This window comes from Bubalus kerabau, chromosome 3 (genome assembly GCF_029407905.1).
Source record: "Bubalus kerabau isolate K-KA32 ecotype Philippines breed swamp buffalo chromosome 3, PCC_UOA_SB_1v2, whole genome shotgun sequence".
NCBI lineage: Eukaryota > Metazoa > Chordata > Mammalia > Artiodactyla > Bovidae > Bubalus > Bubalus kerabau.
In genome coordinates, this window is record NC_073626.1 from 189808540 (window position 1) to 189836532 (window position 27993).

General features: G+C 61.5%; 1 protein-coding gene across 2 annotated transcripts; it reads left to right on the forward strand.

Moving 5' to 3' along the window:
- The first annotated feature begins 367 nt into the window (after positions 1–367).
- On the forward strand, positions 368–27319 carry EPHA2 (EPH receptor A2). 2 transcript variants are annotated; one of them, XM_055574361.1, is made up of 17 exons: positions 368–539; positions 4758–4825; positions 6495–7164; positions 15374–15529; positions 15613–15945; positions 16648–16763; positions 17203–17356; positions 17774–17873; positions 18518–18573; positions 18739–18864; positions 18956–19141; positions 19269–19330; positions 19527–19736; positions 19874–20023; positions 20704–20897; positions 21445–21600; positions 26328–27319. In XM_055574361.1, the coding sequence occupies exons 1-17, from the start codon at positions 455–457 to the stop codon at positions 26431–26433; spliced, it is 2928 nt and encodes a 975-aa protein (XP_055430336.1). In that variant the 5' UTR covers positions 368–454; the 3' UTR covers positions 26434–27319. The 2 variants fall into 2 exon arrangements, with proteins under 2 accessions (XP_055430336.1, XP_055430337.1); XM_055574362.1 differs by lacking the exon at positions 368–539 and adding an exon at positions 602–1547.
- Positions 27320–27993: the final 674 nt, after the last annotated feature.

A 27993-nucleotide genomic window follows, 5' to 3' on the forward strand; every position in this document is an offset into this window, starting at 1 on the left:
CAGAAATACCAGGAAGGGGGGCGTCAAGCTGCTCAGTGGGCGACTACTTCTTGAGTCTTTAGGCCATTTCAGCTGAGGCCTTCGGGCCAGTGTTGAGCTCGGCCCCAGAGGGCAGAGGGTAAGAGCGGGGCTCCGCGCAGGATCCCTCAAGGCTAGCCTCTGTTGCACAGGCTCTTGGAGGCGCTCAAACCTGCGAGGACCTGGGGGCGCCAGCGAGTCCTGAGGGCCCGGAGAGCCTCCCCGCCCGCACGGGGCGCCGGCCCGGCCCCTTCGGAGACACCGGGGGCGTGGCCCGTGACGTCACCGGGCATGAATGGACAGGGGCCGGTCCGCTCTCCGCCCGCATTAAGCTCTCGGGCGGGCGGGAGGAAGCTGCGGGCGGGAGGCGGACCGGGGCCGGCGGGCGTGCGTCCGGAGCGGGGTGCGGAGCCGGGCAGAGAGCAAGGAGAGCGGCATGGGGCGTCGGGCGCCGCCCGCCTGCCTCGCGCTGCTGTGGGGCTGCGCGCTGGCCGCGGCCTCCGCGGCGCAGGGCAAGGAAGGTAAGTGCGCTCGGCCCGACCCCGGCCCCTGCTCCGTCCCGACCCCGGCGCGCCGGGACGCGCGCCACTTCGGAAACTCCAGTCCTGGCGTGCTGAGGTCCGGAGGGCTCGCGGGCTGCGAGCCTGGAGAGTCTGGGGCCCCCGCCCCAGCCCACTCGGGGCTGTAGGCGCTCCTAGTACTAAGAGGCTGGGGCCCGGGCGCGCGGGGCTCAGAGGCCGCAGAGAAACGGACTCGGCGCCGGCCACGAGGCTTCAGGAACGCGTCCCGGCGGGGGCGCGAGGTCTCTTGGAGCAGGAGTGTCCGGGGGTCTTTCCGGAGACTCAACTTCGTGGTGACCTGAATTCGCTAACCCTCTTGCCCCGATTTTGCGGAGAAGGCGTTTCTTTGGAGGCCACTCACTTTGGGGAGGGGCTCTGTGGCCGGCAGGGACACCCTTGCAGAAGCCCCAGCTCCCTGAAGTTTTCTCCACGCCCCGTGATGCCTCCAGTCGGGGAGGAGAGCTCGCGGGGAGTTTCGGGCCAGTTTGCCCACGCACAGCCCTCCTTCCCGCCCCGCACTCCAGGATTCGGGGGGCAGGTCCCCGGGCCGCGAGTGCGGACAGGAAGTTCCAAAGTCAAGAGTTCTGAGCGAGGGGTGACTCAGAGCCAGGAAATGCAGCAGGTGGGGGCGCGGCCTGCCAAGGTGTGGAGCCGGCACCCCAGGGCCACCGCGGAGTCCGGGCACCCGGGGGTGGGGGACTGACTCACCCGCCCCTGCCGCCGCGCTGGGTGAGGGGCCGCGCGGACTTCGCCCAGGGCGGGGCCGTGGGTGAGTGGGGGCGTTACCGCCTCGGCTGGGGTCGCGGAGCGGACGGGGGCTCTTGCCCTTGGCCGAGGCGCTTCCTGTCCACCCGTCCACCCAGCCGAGGCCGGCTTCAGTTTCCGACTGAGAAGGTCTGCCCGCCCGCGGGGGCAGAGGAGGTTTCCGCAGGCTCCACCAGAGGGAAGTGCAGAGGAAACCCGGGCTCCGTGAGAAGTTTCCTTCAGCCTTGCCTTCCTTTTCCGCCTCCCGACCTGGGGTTGGCAGTTTTGCTGTTCCAAGTTGGGAGTAAAAGAGGCCCGAGCCGGAACTCTTTGGGGGTGAGGGTGAGGGCGGCATCTTGTCCCCGCCCCTAATCAGTCGGGGTTCCTGGTCCCAGCTTGCAGGCTGAGTGGGTGAGCTCTTCTGTGACCCTCAGTACCCCCCACCCCCCACCTTTTTGTCCTCCTTCTGGGGGATTGTGGTTGGAGGGAAGGGGGGAGACAGCCGCATTCGCTGCAGGCCTTTCCTGAAGGCCAGGGAGGTGGGGTAGGGGGACCAGGCAGGACTAGTGCCCCGGGTGCTGCAGCCTTGCCCTTGGGCGGCTGTCGAGCCCCCCCAGCCTAGATGACTAGCGCCCACAACACCCCGACCTGCGTGGCATGGGGGAGGAAAAGGACCAGGCAAAGTTTTTGCTCAGGCTCCCAGAGTGCCTGTGAGGGCCTCCCCAGGGAGCTGTGCCTGTGTTGGGGGGTGGGGGAGAGATGCCCCCGCTGGGATTCCACGGATGTGGAGCCTCTGCCTGGAGATGGGTTGGGGGTGCAGACACAAGCCCCTTCCACCTTCACCCAGTCTGCTGTCCTCTCCCTCCTCCTTCCCCGTGAGTGCAGGACCCGGCTACCTTTGGAGGCCCCATGGAGCCTGTTAAACTCTTGGCAGCTCCTGAGTCTGTCCTTTTACAAACGGGGAACCTGAGGGGGGCCTGAGCCCTTTGTCTCCAGAGGGTTAGCTCTGAACATCTGGCTTCTTGGGCTCCACAGCCCAGGGCCCCTGCATCCAGGTCCTGGGCTGGGTTTTCCTGAGACGTGAGAGTACCTGCAGGGCTTGCTGGCCTGAGCTGGGAGGTGGGCTGGAGAGCGCTCCCGAGGCCTGGGAGCCCTTGGCGTCTTGGCTCTCTCAGGGCCCAGTGTGCCCTCTGTCCCCGTCCCCTTTTCTCTTTGTTCCTCTCCCCGTCCTGCCCCCCAGTCCCAGTCCCCTGCCTCCCCGCTTCTTTAGGAACCAGCCTGTCTCCTTTGGAGGGATGGGGAGAGCAGGGAGGTGATGTCTTTGAGTAAAGAGCTCTCAAGCGATGTGGACCCACAGGGTTGATATTCGTGATGGAACTTCAGACGAGAAGGTTTTTCTTGGGGTGGGGTGAGGGCCGGGGCCCCTGGATGAGCCCAGCTTAGCCCAGGCCTTGGTGAAGCCTTCAGGGCCCGCGGAGGGGCTCCTGGGGCCGGTACCAGCTGGGTCCCTGGAAGCGGTTCAGGGAGAAGCCGCCCGTCAGGGTGGGGCCGGGCGCCAGTTCCTGGTGATCGGCTCTAGGGAATTTCCCCCGGGAGGGAGGGGGGGGCTCCTTCCTGTGTGAAGGCTTCTTTTCTTCTCCAGTGAGCCCTGTGATATTTTTAAAAGCAGGTCTCGGGCTGGAAGGGGAGCAAGCTCTGGCAGGGGTCGTGGGGGTCCCTCTGTGCCAGGTTAACCCTTCAACATCTGGGAGCCATGAGCCCTCTCCCCCAGGAGTGTAGACTGCAGCTTCCCACCCCTCTAGGGAAGGGGGGCGTCTGGATCTGAGGACCTCTCACCTTTGTCCTCCTACTTACCCAGGGTGGAGCCAGGAACCCCCAGATTCCTTCCTGTGCAGCCAGAACATTCCATTTGCCAGTGGGCTTAGTGAACTTCCCAAGCCTGCGCCTTGGGCATGTCCGAGCAGATCCCTGCCCCTGCCCACCCCCCAGCTGCCCTCCCCTGTCCCCTCAGCCTCGGGCCGTGCCACGTCGGGTTTCCTCTCCCTAGCCGCGCTGTGGGCTTTTCCTGGAGGGCCTGGCCGGGTCAGCAGCGGTCAGCTGGCAGTGCTCTGCTCCCAGGCCCGGGGGAGTGGGGTGGTCTGCCCTCAGCAAAGGGTTTCTCAGAGTCTGCCCAGGCTCCCCTCCCCATCCTCCGCATCTGTCTAAATCAGCTCCGTCTCCACCTGCCTGGGATTCCACCCTGAGCGGCATTCAGGTCCAGGCCTTGAGGAATGCTGCTTCTTGGGGCCATGTTCCTCATGTTTCAGAGTCCAGAAGAAGTCAGCATTAGGTGCCTCCCCGACCCCTCACCTCGGGGCTTTTCCTCTGAATCTGGGGACCTTACAGAGGGTACCTACTTGTTCTCCAGGCCTCGGATCCTCTGGTGAGGGTCACTTCTGTTGGTAGCTGCCTGGACATTACTTGGAAATGGAGCAGGAGGCTGCACCAGGGGTCTTGAGTGCAGTCGATGAGGCTGGCAAAGCCAGGGGTGGGCAGTGGGAGGTGCCTGAGGGCACGGCTGGATCTGGGGAAGCCCCTGGCAACATGTCCTTCCTGCGAATTCTGATGCCTCTCTGGGGACAGTGAGGTCCTGGCAGCTGTTTGCTCTGGGCCTGGACGCTCCCTTTAAAGGTTTCCATCTCAGTCCCTGGACGCCTCTGGCAGGTCAGTGGCCAGGGTGTCAGGGACGGAGACAGTGGAAATGGCTCTCCAGGGCCGGGCCTCGCCGGCTATGTGTGTCTGTGGGTCCCTTCTGGAGGCCCCGTGGGTTCAGGGCTTTGTCCTGCCTGCTCTGTGGCTTTTGTGGTGGGAAGATCAGTTTCCAGACACCCTCCCAGCAATCCCACTCCCCTTCCTGGAGTCGTTCCCACCTGTTAACAGCTCTCTCCTCTTGGAGGGCCAGGAGACACGCATGTACACACGTGTGCTGCATCTGTATGGCCTCTGTGGGGTTGAGGGTATTTCGTGCCATGTGTGTGGGGTGGGGGATGTGGCTGGAGCAGATAAGGGTGCCCCCAAGACCTGCGTGCGTGTGAACTGCTGTGGGGGGCCCCTTCAGGAAGCAGGCAGAGAGGCCTGGCCGCTGCCCCCTGCTGGGCTGAGCTCTGCCCTCTTTGCCCAGCTGGGGCGGCGTGGCTGGAGGGAGAGGCCTCGTCCTCCCCCGTCCTGCGCTGTGACTGTGACGAGGTCCCCTCCCTCCCCGGGGGCCCTGGGTCCCCCCCATCTTCTGGAGAGATGGGTCTTCTTGGCCGTGCTGACCCTGAGTGGCGGGGTCTCTCTGGGGGCTGGGGAAGCCTTTAAGGCCACTTGGGATTCCCGGGGGCTCCTGCCTTTCCCACATGGCCTGCGCCCTGAAGATACCTCCAAGCTGACCCAGCTTCCCCTCGTCTCTTCCAGTTATCCTGTTGGATTTCGCTGCGGCTAAAGGGGAACTCGGCTGGCTCACACACCCATATGGCAAAGGGGTAAGCTGTCTGGGGTGGGTGGGGGCCTAGGGATGGGGAAGCTGAGCCCCGGGGAGGATAGGGCCTGGCCCAGAGCCGATGGCTCAGCCAGGGTTTAAATCCAGGTTTCTCACCAATTACGCAGGCTGGGGTGAGAGGGCAGGGAAGGGCCTTGAGAGGCAGGGAAAGCTGGGAGACAGCCGGAGGCCCAGCAGAGCAGGACTCCAAGATGCCCCAGAAGGCTGACGCCCAGAGGAACCCCCTCTGGCTCCCTCCATTCCCCTCTTGGCAGGGAAAGAGTTCGAGGCTCCCCCTGTGTTTGAGGTCCCGGCTCAGGAGATGAGGGATGAGCTAGAGACAGGGAACGTGTTCTCAGGTCCCCACAGCCCTGGAAGCCAGATCAGGTTCCTTCTGGCCAGGCTCCTCTCCTTGCTTCTCCAGCTGTTGCTTCCCTTTCCTGCTTGAGGCTGAGTTTGTTTTGTCTCTTTCCCACCAAGTTCACCCCTCCCCTGCCCTCCCCTCCCCTCCCCTCCCTCTCCCCTCCCCTCCCTCTCCCCTTCCCTCCCCTCCTCTCCCCTCCCCTCGCCCTTCCCTGCTGTGTCCTGGATGGGTGGGCAAGACCCCAGGGTCCTCTCCCCAGCTTTGCATGTGACTACTGTGTGGGCTTGGGGAGGATACTGATGCTCTGGGCCTCGGTTTCCCGCTTATTGAATTTGTTCTGGAGCCTGAGCTGTCTCCAGGGGGTACTCGAGACCATTTCTATTGCTGGCCAGATCTGTGAATGAGCTGGGCGCCGGCCCCTGGTCACCTTAGCTCCGTAGGCCTGGAGTTTAACATCAGCAGGTTTCTAGGATCCTGGACTGTCATCCAACCACGTCATGACACAGAGTAGGAAACTGAGGCCCAGGGGCATCTGAGGCCAAGGTCGCACAGTGCAGCCCAAGCCTGTCTCCTTGGCCCATTCTGCTTTTTTCATACTTATGTTCATTCATTCAACAAATACTTTCCAAGTACCTACTGTATTTGAGGTAGACCCTGGGGATGCAGAAATGCCCAAGGAGCTCAGGCTCTGCCGTGGCAGCAAGACGTAGCTGTCACCGCGTGGGCGCTAAGACGGCGGAGGCCACGGGAGTCCAGGGGAAGCCCTCACCCCAGCCGTGGTCCAAGCTGGGAAGCCTTCCTGGGGGAGGCTGAGCAGTCATCTGAGCAGTGATGCGGAGTTAGCTGCTGCTGCTGACCCGCCCCTCCCCTGCCACGCGCGTGCGTCTGCACAGCGCGTGATGATGGTGATGATGCCAGGGGTGCTGTGTGCCCGCCACCCACGCCAGGCAGCACGCTCAGCATTCGGTAGACGTTCTGCCCTTCATCTTCGCAGCAAGTTTGTGAAGTGGCTCTGGCCCCCATGGCAGGATGGGGACTGTGAGGCTTAGAGAGCTAAAGCCATCTGCCTGAGGTCACACGGGACCCCCAGCCTCTGCCCTCTGCTCACTGTCTAATAGAGGGGTTTAGCACCCCGGCACTGGCGTCAGGGACGACACCAAGGGGTCAGATCCAGTTCAGCCACTGGTAACGTGTGAGGGAGACCCGAGAGTGAGGGCGGGAACCGGAGAGCCTGGCGCCGGCCCGCCTCCTGGCTGACGCCGCTGGGCCCCCACCTCCCTGCCCACACTCTCCTTTCGGCCCCGCGCAGTGGGACCTCCTGCAGAACATCATGAATGACATGCCCATCTACATGTACTCCGTGTGCAACGTGGTGGCCGGCGACCAGGACAACTGGCTCCGCACCAACTGGGTCTACCGCGGGGAGGCCGAGCGCATCTTCATCGAGCTCAAGTTCACCGTGCGAGACTGCAACAGCTTCCCCGGGGGCGCCAGCTCCTGCAAGGAGACCTTCAACCTCTATTACGCCGAGTCGGACGTGGACTACGGCACCAACTTCCAGAAGCGCCAGTTCACCAAGATCGACACCATCGCGCCCGACGAGATCACGGGCAGCAGTGACTTCGAGGCGCGCCACGTGAAGCTGAACGTGGAGGAGCGGTCCGTGGGGCCGCTCACACGCAAGGGCTTCTACCTGGCCTTCCAGGACGTGGGCGCCTGCGTGGCACTGCTTTCCGTCCGTGTCTACTACAAGAAGTGCCCCGAGCTGCTCAAGGGCCTGGCCCACTTCCCCGAGACCATCGCCGGCTCCGACGCGCCCGCCCTGGCCACCGTCGCGGGCACCTGCGTGGAGCACGCTGTGGTGCCCCCTGGGGGCGAGGAGCCCCGCATGCACTGCGCCGTGGATGGCGAGTGGCTGGTGCCCATCGGCCAGTGCCTGTGCCAGGCGGGCTACGAGAAGGTGGAGGACGCCTGCCAGGGTGAGTGAGGGCGCTGCGGCAGAGGCCGTGTTCCCGGGCTCTGGTCTCCACTCCTGCAGGCAGGGACCTTGGTGAGGTGGTTCTGTTAGTGGAAATGTCTGAGGCTTCCTAGGCTGGATTCACTTGTTCATGAGAACAAATCCATTGAGAAAAGGTCAGGGTGGAGGATGTGAGTGAAGACTCTCAGACAGGAATGGAGGTGAGAGTGTTAGTCGCTCTGTTGTGTCTGACTCTTTGCGGCCCCGTGGACTGTAGCCCAGCAGGCTCCTGGGTCTGTGGGATTCTCCAGGCAAGGGTACTGGAGTGGTTTGCCCTTTCCTCCTCCAGGGGATCTTCCCAACCCAGGAATCGAACCGAGGTCTCTCGCATTGTAGGCGGACTCTTTACTGTTTGAGCCACCAGGGAAGACCCCAGACAGGAATACTGGAGTTCACGTCTCAGTTGTGCATATAGCGGTGTGACTTTCACCAAGTTCTCCACCCTCTCTGCGTCTGGGTTTCCTCATCTGCACGGTGGATGGGAACACAGCGCCCATCTCATAGGGTTGTTATGGCAGTCAGGTGACTTAATGCTCATGAAATGCTTAGGTCAGTGTCGGACACAGAAGTGTTTTTAAGTGTGATTGTTATTTTTGGTTCATCACAGAAGTTTATGTTGAGTATCTGTTATGAAACGGCACGGTGGGTACAGTGTCTTAAGTCCCAGGAGCCAGTTTCTTCTCTGTTAACTCACTGTGTGACCCTGGGCAAGTCACTGAATCTCTCTGGGGGCTCAGGCCCCTCTTTGGTTCTTGGAGGTGAGTGAAGTGGACCCACGATTTGCCTCCCCTGGCCGCCCGTGACAATCCCCCGAGGAGCTGTTTGAAAAAGGCCTGCTTGGGAGGGTGCTCCGGTCTGGCTTCACTGCCTGCCCCACCCTGGGCCATGGACCCGGATCTGCTCACTGGGGCTTCTGCTGATGACGAGGGGGCCGGCATCATCAGACTCTCTGGGGACAGGGCCTGAGCTCTCATCCAGAGGCCATGGCTTGGCACAGCCAGGCCTGTGATAGCGGAACGCGCTAAAGTGACGTGGATTCTTTCAGTGATGACTTTTCTGGAAATGGCTGTGGGGCAGGGCATTTGTGGAATGTGTGCCGACCTTTGGCAGGCTCTGGGAGCTTCTTTGCTGAGATAAGCGGGGTGTTGAGAAATCGGGGGTTCGGGGCCTGCACTTACACATACCGACCTCTGGTGAATGTCTCTTCACCTCTGGCCTCAGGCTTCCTGATCAAAGGACGAGAAGTTCAACTGTTCTAGCAGATTGTATTCTTACCTAGCAACCGTGGGTCCTGCGGGGTTTCAGGCGCTGGAGGACTCTGAAGCCCTTTCTCACGGGCTGCACTTGCCTCTCAGAGCCAGTCCTCAGAACCTTGCTTAACACAGCCCCGAATGAGAAGTCTGCTCAGAGCCGCTCTGCCTGTGGTGTGGTCTCTGCCCCGGCCCTCCCACCGCCCTCTGGCCTCCGCACTGCCCTCTGCTCCTCAGCTGGCCCTGCCTGCGGTAACCTCAGGTGCATGCCCCCGGGTCAGACAGTGACCGCCGGGGGTTGGGGGGAGGCCGCCCTGGGTGAGCAGACTCCTCCCCATGACATCCTCACACAGGAATGCAGGCGGGGGGTGGGGGGCAGCTGAAAACTTTCCACAGGCTGGTGATTCAGGCCCGGCCGCGATAAGTGGACAGTTGAAGTGGGGGGTGTCTCTGCAGGAAGGGGGGTCGGGCTTCCTTCCCCGGGAGTGGGGCATCAGGCCTCTCAGGCTTTGTTTGTGAAGAGTTGAGCTGTCCCAGGAGGGAGGCCTGGTTTCCAGGACCGGAATCTTTGACTTTGTTCGGGGGACCCTCTGCACCACCAGCCACCTGTTGCCCTGGTTTTTCCCCCTTGGAGTCCCTCTCCCTAAATCTCTTCCATGTGGCTTGGGGGCCCTCTGTGTGGTTGGGAACCCCCAGCCTGGCAACTCTGTGCCTGCAGACCTTCCCCAGCCCCCCAGGACCCTGATGGTGGGGGAGACCCAGTTACAGAGCTCGGTGCTGCCCCAGGCAGGCGTTCCATCTACCTGCTCCTGCAAGTCTGTGCCACCGCTCTGAGAGGCAGGGACTGCTGCCCGTCCCATCTCACAGACAGGGAACTGAGGCTCAGAGAGGTGAAGAAACCTGCCTGGCATCACACAGCTGAGACTAGTCACCCCAGGACTGGATCTAGCTGATGCAGTGGCATCCAGGCCAGAGGATGGCTCAGGAGGCGGGGCGGGAAGTGACCGGTTCCTCTGGAATCCCTGAGTCAGCGCCCGGCCCGGATGGACGCTCAGGGCAGCAGGGTGGCAGGTCCTGGCACAGGCGGCGAGGGGGCTGAGGGTGGGGGCTGTTCCTGAGCACGTTACGGAGGAAACAGGGATCTGTCAGGTCTGTCCCCTGCCTGCCCTCCGCAGAGCTGTGGGCCGAGAGGCCCCACTGGGGCTTTACTGGTGGCAAGCCAAGCCCGGAGCGGGGCTGGGCAGCCCCAGGTCACCAGCACCCGGCCCAGGTGATTGCCAGTTCCTCCCCAGGCCCCCTCCCCAGGAAGCTCAGGAAAGAGTTAAATGGACAGTGGAAGGGAGCCACCTCCCAGGTGCTGTGTGGACAGGTGGGCACGCAGCCGCACTCTGCTGAGCTATGTCAGGAATGAGCCCGCTTCCCTCCGGCGCCCCCGCCCCCAGCCCTGCCTAGGGGACGCTGGAGCCGCTCAGGCTGACCGCCATGTCCCTCGGGGCGGCTCTGTCTCCCTGTTTGTCTCGGCTTCCTGTCCTGGCACAGCAGCTGGTGCCTCGGCCCGGGGACTGTGGGCCAGGTGAGCAGGTGGCCAGCAGCTTGGGCAAGAGGCTCAGTCCAGCAGCTGGGGTGGGGGCTTGGGGGTCAGGAGGTCCCTCCTTGGGGGCTCCTGCTCCCTCGAGGGGCCCAGCCCCTCCCCGCTCCAGTCTCTGTCCCCCAGTTCATGGACACCTCATCCCATGCCGAGCATTTCCCAAGCGAAGTTTCCTCTGTCTTCACAAACAACCCAGAGCCCGAGCAACTTACTCCCGTTTACAGATGAGGAGACTGAGGCCCCGGGAGAGGAAGTGAGTGAGGGAGCTGGGGCCTGGCACGGGGAGGGCAATGCGCTGTCTTCAAATGCCCCTGGTGTGTAGCTTTCTACCCGCAAGCTGTGTGACCTTGGTGAATCCCTTCTGGGCTTCATTCTCCCCACCTGTAAAATGAGTGGGTTGGAGCCTTAGCACTCAGCCTACCTCCTGTGACTTTCTGCTGTGGCTCCTCCTGAGGACCTGGGTTGTTCTGGCAATCTGCAGGCGGGCTGACCTCTGCATGGGTGGCACCTGAGTGGCCCAGACCTCGCCCAGGGTCCAGAGCTGAACGGGAGGCACCCCATAGGCAGGCAGTGGCTCTGGGTGAGGGGCAGGGTGTCCCTGAGCACGGCAGGGGCTGATCGCCAGGCTGAGCGGGTGGTGGTCTGTGATCTGTGACTCGTGGGTTTGTCCCCTTCCAGGGGACTGCCCCTGGCCTTACTTTCGTGGTTTCTTCTGGCCTGAATGGGGGTTGGAGCCATGGCAGCCCCCCCTTCCCGCCCCCACCCAGCCCTCAGCTCACGCGGAGCGCAAAACCTTCATGGGGGCCCTCCCTTCCTCCCGCACTGAGGCGCACTGAGGTGAGCAGGCCCCGGAACGGAAGGAAGGAGGCAGGGAAAGCGAACAGCAGATGAAAGGCTGGTGCCGGCGAGGCGGAGTCTGGCTTATCGCAGCCTGGTGGAGGAATGTGCCCAGAGTGTCCCCGGGGTGTGTGGGAACAGGGCCGCTGAGGCTGTCAGTGCCCCGCGTTTGCAGGGTTGCCGACTGCTGCCTGTCAGGTGCGGGGCAAAGTCCAGGCTCTGTGCCTGCGGGCTGGAGTGGCCAGCTGGCCTGGGCTGGGGCAGGTGACTGACCACAGGTGGATCTCCACCGCTGGCCGGGGGAGGGGCTGGGCCTGGAGGAGGGGCTCTGCCGCTGGATCTGCGTCACGTCACGCCAGAGGGCATATGTCCCTGAGTCATCCCACGCTGCCACCTGAGGGGCGGGCATCGGGAACTGGAAAAACCAGGGTACACCCCTGGGTGCAGCCACCCTGCCCCCGTTCCCCTGCTTTGAGAGGCCTGGGCCTGCCAGGCGACAGGGCCAGGGAAGTTCTCCATGGGTGTATCAGAGCCGGGATCTGGATCTGGGCAGGTGGCATCTCAGGCACCATCCCCAGCTCTCCTGGGCACTGAGACGCTTGTTTCTGTGGCCCTGGAGCCCGTTTGTGGTGGGCACACAGGTTCTGTCTTTACTCACATTCATTCATCCGTCCAGTCGGCAGATGTTAGCCGAGCATCTGCTGTGTGCCAGACCCTCTGCCAGGCCAGGGGACACAGAGAGCGGATTCCACTCCTGCGCCCCACCAGCTGCCTGTCTCACAGAAGACCCAAAATCGTTTCAGAAGGAGTCCGAAAGCCAGGGCTGTGAATTCCCCTGGAGCAGAAGCAGTGTTTGTTTTTCTTGCCACGGTCTCCCAGCAGCTAGCATCATGCCAGACACGTAGGAAGTGCTCAGTTTCTGTTTGGTAAACACAAGATTGAGTAAGAGATGCCCTGATGGTCAGAAGGGGGCCAGAGATTGGCGAGTCCGGGAGGGCTGTGTAGAGGAGCTCAAGCTGGGTATTGAAGGATGCATAGGAGTTTGCTGATGGGTGAAGGGACAGTGGGTATTTTGTGTGAGTTATGTTTGGGAATGTGTGACCACCCAGTGTGTGACTCCTGTCCTCCCCACTTGTCTGCCCAGAATGCCCGGAAATGCAACCCTGCAAGATCAGGAAGACCCGGGGGCCTAGCAGTGGACTCTGGGGCCCCTGAGCATGGGCATGGGCACACTCTGCCGGGGCCCAGGGAAGGCCCCGTGGAGCTCTGTGGCTGGAGGAGGGGGCAGCACATTCCCTTCAGGCCAGCACATGCCCTGCTGGGGCTGCCTCTCCGCTATTCTCTGGCACATGCCCAGCGGAAATCTCTCCAAATTCCCTCTTTCCTGCCGGCAGCAGGCAGGCCACCCCCGGCTCAGAGACCAAAGAACGGAGCCCGCCTCTGCTCCCGCTTCCTCCTTTGGCCCGGCGCTGGGGGGCTGGGGGCCTGGGGGCCTGGGGAGCAGCCACTGGGGGGCGAGGGGCCCTGTGGGGTTTACAGGTGCTGAAAGCCTTGTGGGGGCTTGGGTCCCTCCCCAGCCTGTGTGCTTGAGCTGGGGGGTGTGATTATGTTCTTGAGGGCCCCTGAGCACCCCGCCTCCGTGGGCCGGGACCACCTGCAGCCAGCACTTACCCAGGGTGTAAGCCCCTCTGGCAGACAAGTCAGGGCATTCGGGGGAATTGAGAGCCCAGCTTTCTGAAGTCTCACTTTTACTTGTAGGTTTGGGGGAGGAGAGAGCTATTTTTGTATTGTAACAGATAAGTAATGAGAAAGAATGCAAAATACACAGGGATTCCTTAAATGCAACTGGAGACTTCAAAGCCCTTTGGGCCTTGAAGTAGGAGGTCACGCTGCTGGGCCCGAGCAGCCCCTCCCAAGTGGCCTGGGTGTGATGCCACTGTCTTCTCCCCAAGGACACAGAAACGCCCTGTGTTAGGAGATGTCACCCACTCCCCCTCCACTAGCTGCTCTGCAATCAGTCTTGGGATTTTCTGGCTGTTGAAGCGGTTGGGCCTCCTCTCTTCTCTCTTCGGGGTTGTTTAAGAACTTTGATTTCTCTTTGCTCCAAACTGACATGTTTGTGGGGAGAGGAGGGGGCTTTGAGGTCTGGCATCCGGGGCTTTGGTTTTGTGTCTTAGGAGCTTGTTGACCTTGAGCAGGGTGTCTCACCTCTCTGGGCAGCAGTTTCCTCACCTCCAAAGTGGAATGAAGCATAACAGCGCCTAGTATGATAACAGACTTACTGTGACGACTAAATGAATGTCAAGTGCTTGGTCCAGAAACTGCACAGAGCAGCCGCCTAATCAGTGGTCGCTGCACGTGACGGGCTCCAGGCTACGCTGTCCTGGACAAGCCCCCTCCCCTGTGGTGTGTGCCCGAGCTCTCTCAGGGCCTGTGTGGACATTCTGCCGTGGTAGGACAGGCAGGAGAAGGGGGAGAAGCTTCCAGGATAGTCCCCTCGGGCCTCGGCGAGCAAAGTCATTAACGGGAGTCACCACTGAAGACCTTAGAAACTGGGCGTCCTTTAATTCCTTTCCCCTGACTCTCCACCTCTGCTCACATAGGGAACTAGACAAGGAAGGAGACTGTCCCCAGCCTTTTTCAACAGCATAGATCTGACCGTACCATTATTCTCTACATCAAACCTTCAGTGGCTCTCACTGCCCCTAGGATAAAGTCCCAGTTCCTTGATCTGACATTAAGGGCCTTTCTCAAGCTTGTCCCCTGAGGCAGCTCAGACACACTCCCGGCTACTCTCCAGCGTTGTGTCCACAAAGCCATGCATACTTCCCGTCAGTCTTGCTCTTTCTCACCGCTAACTCCGCCTCCCAACATTTCTGCCCTGCTGAACTCCTACTCAGCTCCTAAGCCCCGGCTGAAACATCCCATATTTGACTCCACAAGCCTCTGGCCAAGGTTGTTTCTACCCCTGTAGGACTTTGCCCACGCCTTTCTGGTGGACATCGTCCTGTGCGCCTACTCCCTGAGGTCAGGGGCTTTGTCTCAGGGCTTCACTGGTGGCTCAGATGGTAAAGAATATGCCTGTAATACAGGAAGCCTGCGTTATCCTGGGTAATCCCTGGGTCTAGAAGGTCCCCTGGGGAAGGGAATGGCTACCCACTGCAGTATTCGTACCCGGAGAATCCCATAGACAGAGGAGACTGGTGGGTCACAGTCCACGGGGTTGCAAAGAGTCTGACAAGACTGAGAAGACTCACACTTTCACGGGGTCTGTGCACAGGGCTGGACGTAGAGTCAAGGATCAATGTTTGATGAATATGATACTGAAGCTGCTGCTAAGGTGCTTCAGTCGTGTCTGACTCTGTGCGACCCCATAGACGGCAGCCCACCAGGCTCCCCCGTCCCTGGGATTCTCCAGGCAAGAACACTGGAGTGGGTTGCCATTTCCTTCTCCAATGCATGAAAGTGAAAAGTGAAAGTGAAGTCGCTCAGTCGTGTCTGACTCTTAGCGACCCCATGGACTGCAGCCTACCAGGCTCCTCCATCCATGGGACTTTCCAGGCAAGAGTACTGGAGTGGGGTGCCATCGCCTTCTCCGGATACTGAAGCTAGAGGTATCTTATTCCATGTCTTCCCACCGAACAAGCTGAGGGTGGGGGACAGTAATTGTAGGCTTGGGGAAGAGGACCCTGGCGGCCCCCACCCCATTCTGGCCGCTTCAGCAGCTGCCCAGCCCCGGGGCAGCCCTGGTCAGTGTCTGGGTAGTTTCCTGCTGTGGGGCCAGGAAGGGGACTGGGGCCTGGGCAGGATAGGGCGACGGGAGGAAGAAGCCTCTGGAATGAGGTTTCTGAGGCCCTCCCCGGCCTGGCTGGGACCGTACCTGCCACCAGAGAATGAAGAGCTGCTTCCTGGCGGCCCTTGTGAGCAGAGGAAGTGACTCGGTCCCTGAAAGCAGATCCAGAGAAAATGCTGGGGGCCAGCCCTGGGACAGGAAGGCAGTCCGGCCTTGGGGTGGCGGGAGCCCCCACAGAGCTGGCACCCTGATGCTCCTGGCTGATAGGCTGGGGGGCCGGGCTGGGGGTGGTGATCAGTCAACAAACTCAGATGGGGAAGAAGACAGTCACTGCCCAGGCAGCTTGTAGTCCAGGTGGGACCTGCCAGGCTGGCCTGCACAGACTCAAGGAGGGAAAGCAGACAGGCAGCTTCTTGGGGAGCTGGAAGCTGAGATGCGGGCCTTGAATGCCCGGCACAGGGGTGGGGCGCTTCTTGCAAGAGCCCGCTGCGGGTGGGTTTGCAAAGCTTTCGAGTGGGCTGGCCAGGCGCTTCCTGGGCCCCTGCCTGAGCTGGGCGCTTACCACAGAATATGTCGTCACTCTTGCCGATGAGCAGACTGGCCCGTAGAGGCTCAGTGACTTGCCTGGGGACCCAGGGCGAGGGAGAGGAAGAGTCGCTAGGGCTGGGAGCAGGCTGAGCTGACTCTGTCCCCGCTCCCCCAGCCTGCTCGCCGGGGTTCTTCAAGCCCGAGGCGTCCGAGAGCCCGTGTCTGGAGTGCCCCGCACACACCCTGCCGTCCTCTGAGGGCGCCACCGCCTGCGAGTGTGAAGACGGCTACTTCCGGGCCCCACAGGACCCGCTGTCCCTGCCCTGCACGCGTGAGTCTCCCGGTGGTCAGGGCGGGCTGGCTCAGGGGGGTGGCTGATGCTGACCTGTCCGCACCCCGCCCCGCCCCGTGCAGGCCCCCCGTCCGCCCCGCACTACCTCACGGCCGTGGGCATGGGCGCCAAGGTGGAGCTGCGCTGGACGCCCCCCCAGGACAGCGGGGGCCGCGAGGACCTCACCTACAGTGTCTCCTGTGAGCAGTGCTGGCCCGAGTCGGGCGAGTGCGGGCCCTGCGAGGCCAGCGTGCGCTACTCGGAGCCGCCGCTGGGGCTGACCCGCACCAGCGTGACCGTCAGTGACCTGGAGCCCCACATGAACTACACCTTCACCGTGGAGGCCCGCAACGGCGTCTCGGGCCTGGTGAGCACCCGCAGCTTCCGCACCGCCAGCGTCAGCATCAACCAGACCGGTGAGGGCCCCGGGGTGGGGCCGTGCCCGTGCGACCCGCCCAGGCGGGGGCACTTCCCTAGGATGGTCACACAGAGCTCCGCCGGGCTCAGAGGGAGGCAGCACAGAGTGGTCCGAGGCGCGGCCCCTGGAACCTCTTCTGAGCTCTGTGACTGCGGGCGAGTTACTTAATCTCTCTCAGCCTCAGTGTCCTCACCTGTAAAGTGTCAGTCGCTCAGTCGTGTCCAACTCTGTGACCCCAGGGACTGTAGCCCGCCAGGCTCCTCTGTCCATGGGATTCTCCAGGCAAGAATACTGGAGTGGGTTGCCATTCCTTTTTCCAGGGGATCTTCCCAACCCAGGGATCGAACCCTGGTCTCCTGTATTGCGGGCAGATTCTTTACCATCTGAGCCACCAGGAAGCACCTGTAAAATGGGGTTATTTAAGGGCTGTTGAGAGAATTTAAGAAATCCTTATATGTAGGCTGGTCCGTAGAGAGGTTATTGCTTTCCTTTTAGTATTTATGCACTCATAAATACTCATGGGGCACCCCTGATGTGCCAGCCTGTGTTGGGGCCCCAGCCTGGGGCTTTGTGCTCTGGGGCTGGAAGTTGAGAACCCCAGGTCAGGCTGTGGATGGAACTGGGTCTGGGTGCTCCCTCAGGGCCCCCCTGCCCCTGGGTGGCTTCTCACACCCCTTCCCGCCACCATTGTCCCGCCCAGAGCCCCCCAAGGTGAAGCTGGAGAGCCGCAGCACCACCTCGCTGAGCGTCTCCTGGATCATTCCTCCGCTGCAGCAGAGCCGCGTGTGGAAGTATGAGGTCACCTACCGCAAGAAGGTAACGCGTGCAGGGCCGGGGCTGGGCACAGGGATGCTCCCCACACGACGCAGCCGTCTGGAGAAGCTCTGCTCTGCAGATGCAGAAATGGGGGTCTGGGGTATTCCTGAGAGTTGCCTCTCCGAGGCCAGCCAGCAGGGATTTATGGGAGAGAAGACGCAGTGTTCTGGAATCCCTGGAAGAGGTGGGGGTGCAGGAGAGCCCGGTCCTGGGGATCAGGCAGACCTGGGTTTGAGTCCTGGGTCCTCCACTTGCTGGCTGTGACCTAGAGCGAGTCACTTCACTTCACTGAGCCTCAGTTGCAGCCTCTGTAAGAAGGGCACTGACCCCGCTAACACAGCGACTAAGCCTGCTAAGCTGGAGTCGCTTTCCAGCAGGCTGAGCTGACAGCCCTCCCCTGTCCTCACGGTCTGTCTCTCCACTCGCTGAACACCCGCAGGGCGACTCCAACAGCTACAACGTGCGGCGCACGGAAGGCTTCTCGGTGACGCTGGACGACCTGGCCCCAGACACCGTCTACCTGGTGCAGGTGCAGGCGCTGACGCAGGAGGGCCAGGGCGCGGGCAGCAAGGTGCACGAGTTCCAGACGCTGTGTGAGTCGGGGCCCGGGGTGCGGGCCGGACCAGCGTCCGGACACTGCCGGGACATCCTGGGCGGAGGGAGTAGATCAAAGGACTTAGAAGTGCCCCCTTCCTGGTCAGCCCCAAGCCTGGGAAGGGGGCAGGACAGAGGGCAGAGGGAACCAGGGCTGTGCTGTGAGAAGAGAAGGATGTGGGCTCTGGCAGTGACAGGCCCAGTGCAAACCCTGCAGTGTGGAGAGGCTCCCCCACGCCTGCCCTGCTCCCTGGGGGGGCCTCTCACTTGCCGTCTGTGAAACGGGGATAAGGACCTCATGGACCCTCAGTAGTAGAGGCACCCAGCAAGTGTCTAAGGCTCTAAGCACAGCCGGGGGATCACCATGGTTTGAAGCGTGGGGGCTCCTTTGTCATGCTCTGGTCTCCCCCCGACAGCCACAGGAGGGTCTGGCAACATGGCAGTGGTCGGCGGTGTGGCTGTCGGCGTGGTCTTGCTCCTGGTGCTGGCAGGAATCGGCTTCTTCATCCACCGCAGGTTCGTGGGAACCCATGGCCGGGCTCCCCAAGGACTTAGGCGGGACACGGGGATGCGAACCTCGGTTTCCTGAGGGACAATGAGGTTGATAGGAATCTAGTCCCTGCCTCCCGGGGTGTGTGTGTGAAGATGCAGCGACTTGTGAAGGGCTCTGCACAGGGCCTGGGGGGCCGTTGTGTGTGTGTGTGTGTGTGTGAAGATGCAGTGATTTGTGAAGGGCTCCGCACAGGGCCTGGGGGGCTGTTGTGTGTGTGTGTGAAGATGCAGTGATTTGTGAAGGGCTCTGCACAGGGCCTGGAGAGCTGTGTGTGTGTGTGTGTGTGAGGATGGCAGCGACTTGTGAAGGGCTCCGAACGAGGCCTGGGGGGCCCCGGGGGCTCCGGGCAGAGTGGTCATCAGGATGGCGTGTCGATACTTCTTCAGGACACACGGGCAGGAAGCTCCGGGCGCTCTAATTAAGGAAGCCTGCATTACAGCCACTTAAAGGCCACGACGGGGTGTAGGTGCCAAGGAGGGAGTCGGCTTGCTCACTTCCTCTGCCTGAGGACACCAGGCCCCCACTCGGGGCCCGGGTAGGGTCAGGAGGCTCTGACACAGGGGTCACTGAGCTCCCTATGTGTCTGGTCTCCCACGGGATCTCACAGGAGGAAGAGCCTGCGGACACGCCAGTCCTCGGAGGACGTTTACTTCTCCAAGTCAGGTGAGCTGTGGCCCTTGCTGCCCGCCTGCCGTCCTCATGCCCCCTGTCTGTGATGGAGCCGGGCCTCCCCGGGGGTCCCTGGCCCGTCTCCTCCTCCTCCTCCTGCTCTAGGGGCCCCTCCCCTCCCCAAGCTGTCTGTGACCCCGCCTCTCCTTTGCCTCCCAGAACAACTGAAACCCCTGAAGACCTATGTGGACCCCCACACCTACGAGGACCCCAACCAGGCTGTGCTCAAGTTCACCACAGAGATCCATCCGTCATGCGTCACGCGGCAGAAGGTGATCGGAGCCGGTGAGGTTGCGCGCCGCGGAGGGGCCCGGGGTGGGTTGGAAGCACCCGATACCCGGGCTGACGGTGCTTCTCCAACCTCGCCTGCCTGCAGGAGAGTTTGGGGAGGTGTACAAGGGCACCCTGAAGGTGTCGGGGAAGAAGGAGGTACCTGTGGCCATCAAGACGCTGAAAGCCGGCTACACGGAGAAGCAGCGAGTGGACTTTCTCAGCGAGGCCAGCATCATGGGCCAGTTCAGCCACCACAACATTATCCGCCTGGAGGGCGTCGTCTCCAAGTGTGAGTCCTGGCTCCGGAGTGGGGGTGGGGGACCCGTACGGGACGGGAGGGAGGCCCGCTGGGGCCCCCAGTAGGGCCTCTGCTGAGAGCCGCGCCCCTGCCCTGACACCTGTGCGCACCTCCACAGACAAACCCCTGATGATCATCACCGAATACATGGAGAACGGGGCCCTGGACAAGTTCCTGCGGGTGAGGATGTGGGCCCAGGTCGGCTGGGATCCTGGCTGGAGGCTGGGGGCCCCTGGTGGGCGTGGCCTGTCTGGGGTACCCGGTGGGCGTGGCCTGGGTCACAGTGGGCGTGGCCTGGCTGGGGGCTGGGTCTCGGTGGGCGTGGCCTGGCTGGCGCGCGGGGGTGGCTGGCGGCTGAGGCCTGGTGCCTCCGCAGGAGAAGGACGGCGAGTTCAGCGTGCTGCAGCTGGTGGGCATGCTGCGGGGCGTCGCGGCCGGCATGAAGTACCTGGCCAACATGAGCTACGTCCACCGCGACCTGGCCGCCCGCAACATCCTCGTCAACAGCAACCTGGTCTGCAAGGTGTCTGACTTCGGCCTGTCCCGTGTGCTGGAGGACGACCCCGAGGCCACCTACACCACCAGCGTGAGTGCCGGGCGGCCTCGGGTGGCGCCGCCTTTGCCCTCTCACACCTGGGGTCTGGGTCTCCGGGGAGCGTGGCCCTGACTGGGATTGCCCCAGGGGTGCCCAGGGGACAGTCGTGACTGGCCTGGTCCCTGCAGGGTGGCAAGATCCCAATCCGCTGGACGGCTCCGGAGGCCATTTCCTACCGGAAGTTCACCTCGGCCAGCGATGTGTGGAGCTATGGCATCGTCATGTGGGAGGTGATGACGTATGGGGAGCGGCCCTACTGGGAGCTGTCGAACCATGAGGTAGGCCTCCTCGCCCTGCCCAGCCCGGTCTGGACCTGGGCTTAACCCTTTACTCATTCCCGACCCCCAGGGGTTGGGCAGAGAGGAGTTTGGGGGGCTGGTCTTCATGTACGGCCCTTCATTGGTTCAGTGAATGTCTGTTGAGGGCCTACTGTGTGTTAGGCTGAGTGCTAGGCTCAGGCCCAGTCCCTGCTGACACTCAGCAAAAGACCAAAGAAAGGAGTAGTGGGGTGGGGGAAGCGTGTGCCTGCGTGTGTGTATATGTGTGCGTTTGTGTGTCTGTGTGTACAAGTACCTGGCACCTTGTGCAACCAGGAGGCCTGGAAGGCTTCCCAGAGGAGGTGACATCTCGGCTTAGACTGAGGCATAGTAAGGCAGCAGCCAGGTGAAGGCGCAGAGGGGAAGAGTGTGCAGGCTAAAGGGGGCAGGGTGTAGGCACCCAGAAACTGCCAAGAGTCTGGCTACAGGGCCCATGTCATGGCTGTCGGCCCGGTGCCCTGCGAGGAGGCACGGCCAGGGGACAGCCTCCTCTGGAGACAGCCTCTTAGCACTGAAGGTGGTGTGTCAGGCTCAAGAAAGGAGGCCCATCCCCTCTGTTTCGGGCTCCCCTTCCTTCTGCCAACCACTGTGTGGGAGTCTGGGGGCTGTGAAGGCACCCTGACCAGCCCGCCCGCCCCCAGGTGATGAAGGCCATCAATGACGGCTTCCGGCTGCCCACGCCCATGGACTGCCCCTCCGCCATCTACCAGCTCATGATGCAGTGCTGGCAGCAGGAACGCACCCGCCGCCCCAAGTTCGCCGACATCGTCAGCATCCTGGACAAGCTCATCCGTGCCCCCGACTCCCTCAAGACCCTGGCTGATTTTGACCCCCGGTGAGTTCTGTACTTTCGGTCCAGGGCGGCCCCCCAGGCGTCCTCCTGAGCCGCTTCAGCGTGGCGGGCAGCAAAGGATTGGGGCGAGGGCTCAGAAGTGACACGTGGGTGTTACTTAGCCCGGACCAGGGTGGCTCAGGCGATACTAACGGAAGCAATCAGCATGTGTGGTAAATGGGCCGGCCCGGCGCTTAGCATGTTTTAACTCATTTAGACAGCTTAGGAGATGGTCCTGTAATTATCCCCCTTTTGTAGATGAGGAAACAGACACGGGGCAATTAAGTGTCTTACGTGCTGGCAAGTGGTCAGGCTGGGACCGCGGCTCTGAAGACCTGACTCTCTTACATTTGGTTCTTTTGTGGAAACTGGTGGTGCTGCTGGCAGTGGAAGCAGGAGGCGGCAGGAGCCGGAGACGCTGAGTGCCCCCGACCTGCCCGGGCGCTGTCTCCTGGAGTATCTCTTGACCTGGTTTCCCCATCGCCCAGACGAGGAAACCAAGGCGGGGCGGGTGGGGGGCTCACCCGCAGCCTGGTGTCTGCTGTTGCAGGGTGTCCATCCGGCTGCCCAGCACCAGCGGCTCAGAGGGCGTGCCCTTCCGCACGGTGTCCGAGTGGCTGGAGTCCATCAAGATGCAGCAGTACACGGAGCACTTCCTGGTGGCCGGCTACAGCACCATCGAGAAGGTGGTGCAGATGACCAACGAGTGAGTGTGCCTGGCCCTGCCCCGCCTGTCCTCGCCGCGACCCCAGGCTGCCTCTGGGCCTCCCACCCGCCGATGCGTCTCTCTAGCTGCCCTGCTCTCCCCCTCGTCTCTTTCTCTCTCCTCTCTCCGGGAGAGTGGCTTTGCAGGAAGGGCAGAACCAGGCCGGCAGCCAGCAGTCCTGGGCACTTACCCGTGGCTCCGGTGAGAAATAATAGTAATTGTAATCGTAACAGCGACATCTGCTGAAGGCTGACCATGTGCCAGCTCTGCTTGAGCACTTGGTTTGTTTTTACAAATGCTTTTTGCTATAACTTAGCTACTACGGAGGGCACGTAGCCTCACTGTGCAGATCAAAGTTGGGTTTTGTGGCTGCACCCTGGGGGATCTCAGTTGCCCGACCGGGGATTGAGTCTATTCCCTCTGTGTTGGGAGCATGAAGTCCTGACCACGGGACCACCAGGGGAGGCCCATGCGCTTGCGTACTTTGACTCAGCCCCACGGGGCAGGTGAGAAACAGTGCCACCCAGGGTTCCATGGCCCTTAGCGGTACTCCAGCCCGGGGCAGTCAGGCTCAAGAGGCCAGAAACCATGGAGGCCGTTAGTGCAGAAGTGGAGGCTAAGAGGTTACGTGGCTTACTCCAGGTCACACAGTTTGTAGCTGAGAAAAGAAAGACTGTTTGGCAGCCATCACCTGGTTGAATTCCCTATTTGACTCGTGAGTAGAGGCTATTATTACCGCCCCCCCCCCGCCACTTAACAAGTAGGGAAACTGAGGCTGAGGTGATGCAGGTGGCCCGAGGTCACACAGCCAGTGAGGTGCACCGTTCTTCTCCAGGACGCCGAGCAGACTGAGCAGAGCCCTTGCACTTTCCTGGCTGACGTGAAAAGGGGAGGGCACTGCCCACCCTCCCCTGGCACCGCTCCCTGTGTGGTTGCCTCGCAGCCCTGCGGTCCAGCGTAGCAAGTGGTGCCAGCCCCTTCGGCCCCGCCCTGGCTTCTGCCCTGCAGGAGGTCTCGTCTCCTCCCGGCTGCAGCATCAGGGACCCTTCCCGACACGGCCTTGGCGCAGACACCTCTTCCCATCCTGGGAGGGAGAGGACACTGTCCTCTTGGCCTTTTGTGCTTCTAAAAATAGTGGTAGTTCCCAGCTGTGTCAGGTCCAAGGTCGTGAAGGAAACGAGCCTTGGGGCTGAGAGGTTTTGGGAATTGCCTGGGAAGGGCTGACTCAGGCCCCCTGCAGTTCTGGGTCACAGTTCTGGGGCTAGGGCCTCTGTCTGAACATTCTCCAAGGCCTCTAAAAACTGCTCAGCTGGACTTCTGACCTGCTGGTCAAGGCCTGTCAGAGCAAGCCCTGGCCTGTCCCAGGGGACAGCCTGGATGAGAGTCAGGCAGAGACGGCTGACCGGAGGGAGGCATGGAAAAGTAGAGAAAAGAGACAGATGTCTTTCTTTTTTTACATAGAAGTTTAGTTGATGTACAACGCTGGGCCAATCTCTGCTGTACAGCAAAGTGACTCAGTAATGTACGTGTATACATTCTTTTTCTATATTCTTTTCCATTGTGGTTTTGAATACAGCGGGTATTGAATACAGTTCCTTGTGCTATACATTAGGGCCTTGTGAGATGGGTATCTTATGTTGCCAGCCAGTTGCAGGGTCCAGACCCTGGGCTCTGCAGTCACACCTGGGTTCGAGTCCCACACTGGCCACTTCCTAGCAGGTGGTTTTTGTCAGGTTAGGTTCCATCTTTGACCTTTGGTTTCCATTTCCCTGTTTGGGTGCAATGCAGATGATCCACCTGGTACACAGTAGGGGCTTAATCCATGTCATGCTCCCCTTTTCCTCCATTCTCTTGCTTCCCACCCCAGCCTGTGGGCAAGTACCAGGGTTTCTCAGCTGCTTCCTGTAACCTGGGAGCCTGGAGTGGCCGCTTGGCCCTCCCGGGGGCCCCACCGAGGACAGTAGAGCCTCTTTGCTGGGTGAGCAGAGCTGAGGTCAGGGAGACATGCTTACAGGAGACTCAGCTCCTGGAAGCTTCCTGAAATAGCCCTGGGGGCTCCTCGGCCAGTTCTTTCCCATGAGCAGGAGCAGGGCTGTCTCGGACTGATGGGGGTGTGTGTGTTGAGATCTGAGCAGGCCTGGATAAAGGCACGAAGTCCTTGCATGCTCCCCCCGCCTGCTCTCAGCCTCACTGGTGCTCCAGCCCGGGGCCTGTGTGACTCACGCTGCTGCCTCCGTCTTTATCTCCAATTAGACGAGGGAAAGGGGGACCTCAGAGTACTTTTTAACCCTGGGGGCTGTGTCTACACATGCTGTGGGTCCCAGTGGGAGGCTCTGCGCTGCTTTCAGAAGTCAGCCCTCCTGGGATGGGGTGTGGACTTCGGCTCCACTGTCTCACCCCTGCCCTGAGTCCACATCCGTCACCCATCCCAAGGGGCAGGCTTCTCAGTCACCTGGGGCCCCACTGCGTGCACAGTCAGTCGTGTCCGACTCTCTGCGATCCCAGGGACTGTAGCCCACCAGGCTCCTCCGTCCATGGGATTCTCCAGGCAAGAATACTGGAGCCAGTTGTCATTGCCTTCTCCAGGGCATCTTCCCGACCCAGGGATTGAGTCCAGGCCTTCTGCTTGGCAGGCAGACTCTACCACCAAGCCACCTGGGACGCCCCTGTGGCTGCCCCGCAGCAGCTGTCTTTTCTCAGCTTGAGCATTCACCGTGTTATTTCGGAGTCACTTGAGATTCTAGCTAGGCTAGTGAGTGCTTCTGAATGATTCTCGAGGAGCTAGTGGAGGTCATAGGAGTTGCACCCCAGAAAAATACCCAGTCCAACAAAGGGCCTCTGCAGTGTTGGGGCTGTGGCCCACCGCATCTGGGGCCTGGGGGCACTGGCTGATGGGTCTTCTGGCCTCCACGTGCCCTCAGCACAGCTTGATGCTGAGGGGACCTTTGCTGAGAGGATGAAAGGTCAGGCTGCTTTCCCTCCGCCCTCCTGTCTCCTGGCTCCCGTGGCCAGTGCCCAGCGGGTGCTCACTGGGGAGGCTGTGGCCTCTGAACTCCCTCGGCGGGGAGGGGGCTGGCATTGCCAGGGCTCAGGAAAATGGTGGCCTCAGTCGTGTGCGTCCCCACGCCTGTGATGGCAGTTGATCCCGGGGGTGCCTGCCCAAGGGTCTCCCAAGGCAGAATCGAAGGTTGGGGCGGGAACGAAGCTGGATGGTCTGCCAGAGGCCACGGGTGTCGGCCGCTCTGCGGGGACAGCAGTAATGCTGTTCCAGCGCCTCCGCCGTGCTGGTTAGCAGTGGCGCTGCCACGGTGGGTGAGGAAGTTCTCCCAGGTGTCTGACTTCGGGCCTTCCTGCTGCAGTCCCGGGGCTGCCCTCCCACACCTCCGCCTTCCCGAGCTCAGCACTTCTCCAGGGGCTCCCAGAGCCTGTGGGAAAGTCGTGTCTCCAGAGTTGCTTGCACCATATAATTAGCTCCCTTTACAGCCAGGAGAGGGCCCATAAAAACCTGGGTGTTTTCATGGGTTGGGGCTGATGGGTGAGGATGGCGGAGGGGGGAACTCCCAGCCTGAGCAGTAAGGGTCTGCTCCAGGGTTCCTGGGAGTGTAGGTGGTTTATGAGGGGATGGAGGGTCATGTGGGAGGCGGGGGGGGGGCCCTGGGCACGTCTTTCCGCCAGTGCCGATGCCGCCTTCCCCTCTGCCACCAGTTTGCAGGATCTCCCACCCTCCAGTTAGGCACAGTTGCCTCATTTTACAGGTGAGGAGATCGGGGTTCCTAGAGGGAAAGCCCCTGCCTCGGGAAGCTGGTCACCGGATCTGGTCACCGGAAGCCCCTCCTGTTAGAGACCCACAGAACTTTAACCTCTGATAGCCCCTCAGGGGGCTTCCTGCCTATGCAGGAGATGCAAGAGATGCAGGTTTGATCCCTGGGTCAGGAAGAGCCCCTGGAGCGGGGCATGGCAACCCACTCCAGTGTTCTTGCCTGGAGAATCCCAGGGACAGAGGAGTCTGGAGGGCTGTAGTCCATGGGGTCGCGAAGAGTCAGACACGACTGAAACGATTTAGCACCTAGCACCCACGGCCCCTCAGTAAGGATTTCCTGAGTCCTTCCTCTGTTATGAGACTTTGGAGGGAGTAGGGGTGAAACAAGGCGGTGGCTGTGAAGAGAGCCTTCAGAGTCCCCCCGAGGGTCCCTGGCATCCGCCGATGGCATCCGTGCTGCCTGGGGAGGAGACTTAGCTGGGCCTTTAGGACAGACCCAGCTAGGGGGGACGGCCTTCCTTCACAGCTGGCTTGTTCAGCTCCTCCACCTCTCAGCTGTGCCCCTCTGGGCAAGTCCGTTCACCTTGCTGAGCCTCAGTTTTTTAATCTGCAAAATGGGATCAAAAACAGCATCTACTATACGGATTTTGTGCCAATTTGATTAAAAAAAAAAAGCCTCTTGCACTCAGTGCTCTGTCATTTCTGAACTTGTTGATGTCCGCAGGCTTGCAGGCCCTGGGCCCTCCTTATGAATTCCCCACCCCCAGGTGCCACGCCCCCCTCTCCCCACGCTGCCCCCTTCTCCCCGCACCCCCCCCGCCATCGACCTGCACCCCTCTCCCCACCCTTGTCTGCCCGCGTCGCCCCCTCCCCCACGCCCCCTCTCCCCACCCCCGTCCCTCCCACGGCTGCCCCCACTCCCCAGAGTAGCCCCTCACTGTCTCCCCCTCTGCCTCGCCCCGCACAGCGACATCAAGAGGATTGGGGTGCGGCTGCCCGGCCACCAGAAGCGCATCGCCTACAGCCTGCTGGGCCTCAAGGACCAGGTGAACACGGTGGGGGTCCCCATCTGAGCCCCGACAGCCCTCGCGAACCATCTGCTGAGAATACTTGAAGAAACGGACTGGCTTCCTTCTGCGCTGGGCCTCCAGGGACTGTATTTATTTCCAGTTTTTCTTTGTTGACACCATCCTGAGGCCTCTGCTGCGGGGAGATCTTCGACGATACCTTGGCCTGAGCTGAGGAGATGCTCAGGGATCCTGGGCGGGACCGCCTCTTCGCTGACAAAGGACTGACCAGGCCTCCACGCATGCGGCGGCTCCGTCGTGTTCCCAGCATCCCCGCCAAGGCCGCAGACCCACACGCGGGCCATCGCCTCGCTGACCATCTCCATGCGGACCATCGCCACGCGGGCCATCGCCACGGTGACCATCGCCACAGTGACCATCACCTTGCTGACCATCTCCATGCAGACCATCGCCACGCAGGCCACTGCCACGGTGACCATCGCCTCGCTGACCCCCGCCTTCCAGAGGAGGAGCAGGGACCTCATGCCGAGACGAGGAGGAGCCACACTCGGCGGGCAAGACCCAGCGCGGTCCTCCCACCCCCAGCCTCGTCCCAGCCCCGTCCTCAGCCCCCACAGGCCAAACTCTTGCTCCCCCGGGACCCCTGCAGGATGCTTGGTTGTGTGGAGATTTTTAAAAATATATATATATTTTGTACCTTGTGGAGAGGATGTGTGTACAGCGGGGGGCCTGGCCGGGGCTCGGGTCAGACAGCGCCTGCTTCGGACATTCCCAGACCCGCTCAGACACCATTTACTACTCTGTCAGTGTTAATGATTTTGTTCTGTTGGGGTTTTTTTTTTTTTTTGGAACCTTAATTTATTATTTTTTTATATTTATTGTTAGGAAACGACTTATTTCTGCTCTGGAATAAAGTTGCAGATTGTTCAAACTGAGTTTGTTTTTCAGCCTTCAGAGGAGCAGTGGGGCTGAGAGACTGCATCTGAGGCGGGGCGGGCGCGGCCCTGGGTCCGGGGGTGAGGAGCTCTCCCCTCCGATGCGCGCTGTGGGTTGGATCCCTGGTCCAGAAACTTAAGATCCCATATGCCATGTGGTCGAAAACTGTTTTGCAGATAAATAAATAAAATAAAATTGGGTCTTTAAAAACATGAAATGGGGTGGGGAGGGCTCACCCCCACCCTGGAAAGTAAACAGAGCTTCATATGCAGTGCACACGTCATGTAGCCCTGGGAGTGCGGTGGGCGGGAGGTGGGCAGGGGACCAGGAGGCAGGCCTCCATGCCAACAGGCCTTCATCACCTTTGATCCCAAGGCTTCTGGAGGGCGGGGGCAGGGGGCGATGGGGGAGGGGGCGGGGGGGCGATAGGGGAGGGCGGGGGCAGGGGGCGATGGGGGAGGGTGGGGGCGGCAGGGGGGCATGATGCGGCAGGGCGGGGGGTGCGGCGGGGAGGGCACTTAGCCCAGCCATCAGCTTCCCTCCCACACATCTCCGCAGAGCTGTTGAAATAAGTTCTTCATCCATGTCGGGCTCTGAGGTTTACAAAAGCTTTTCACAAGTTTGGGCTTGTTGGAGCCTTAGCACTCCCGAGTTTCGAGTTTCGTGGGC

Coding starts and splice junctions, on each gene's coding strand:
- EPHA2 (XM_055574361.1), top strand. CDS start 455: ATGGGGCGTCGGGCGCCGCCCGCCTGCCTCGCGCTGCTGTGGGGCTGC. Junction 4,826..6,494: donor CACACCCATATGGCAAAGGG/GTAAGCTGTCTG, acceptor GGCCCCGCGCAG/TGGGACCTCCTGCAGAACAT. Junction 19,737..19,873: donor AGGCCACCTACACCACCAGC/GTGAGTGCCGGG, acceptor TGGTCCCTGCAG/GGTGGCAAGATCCCAATCCG.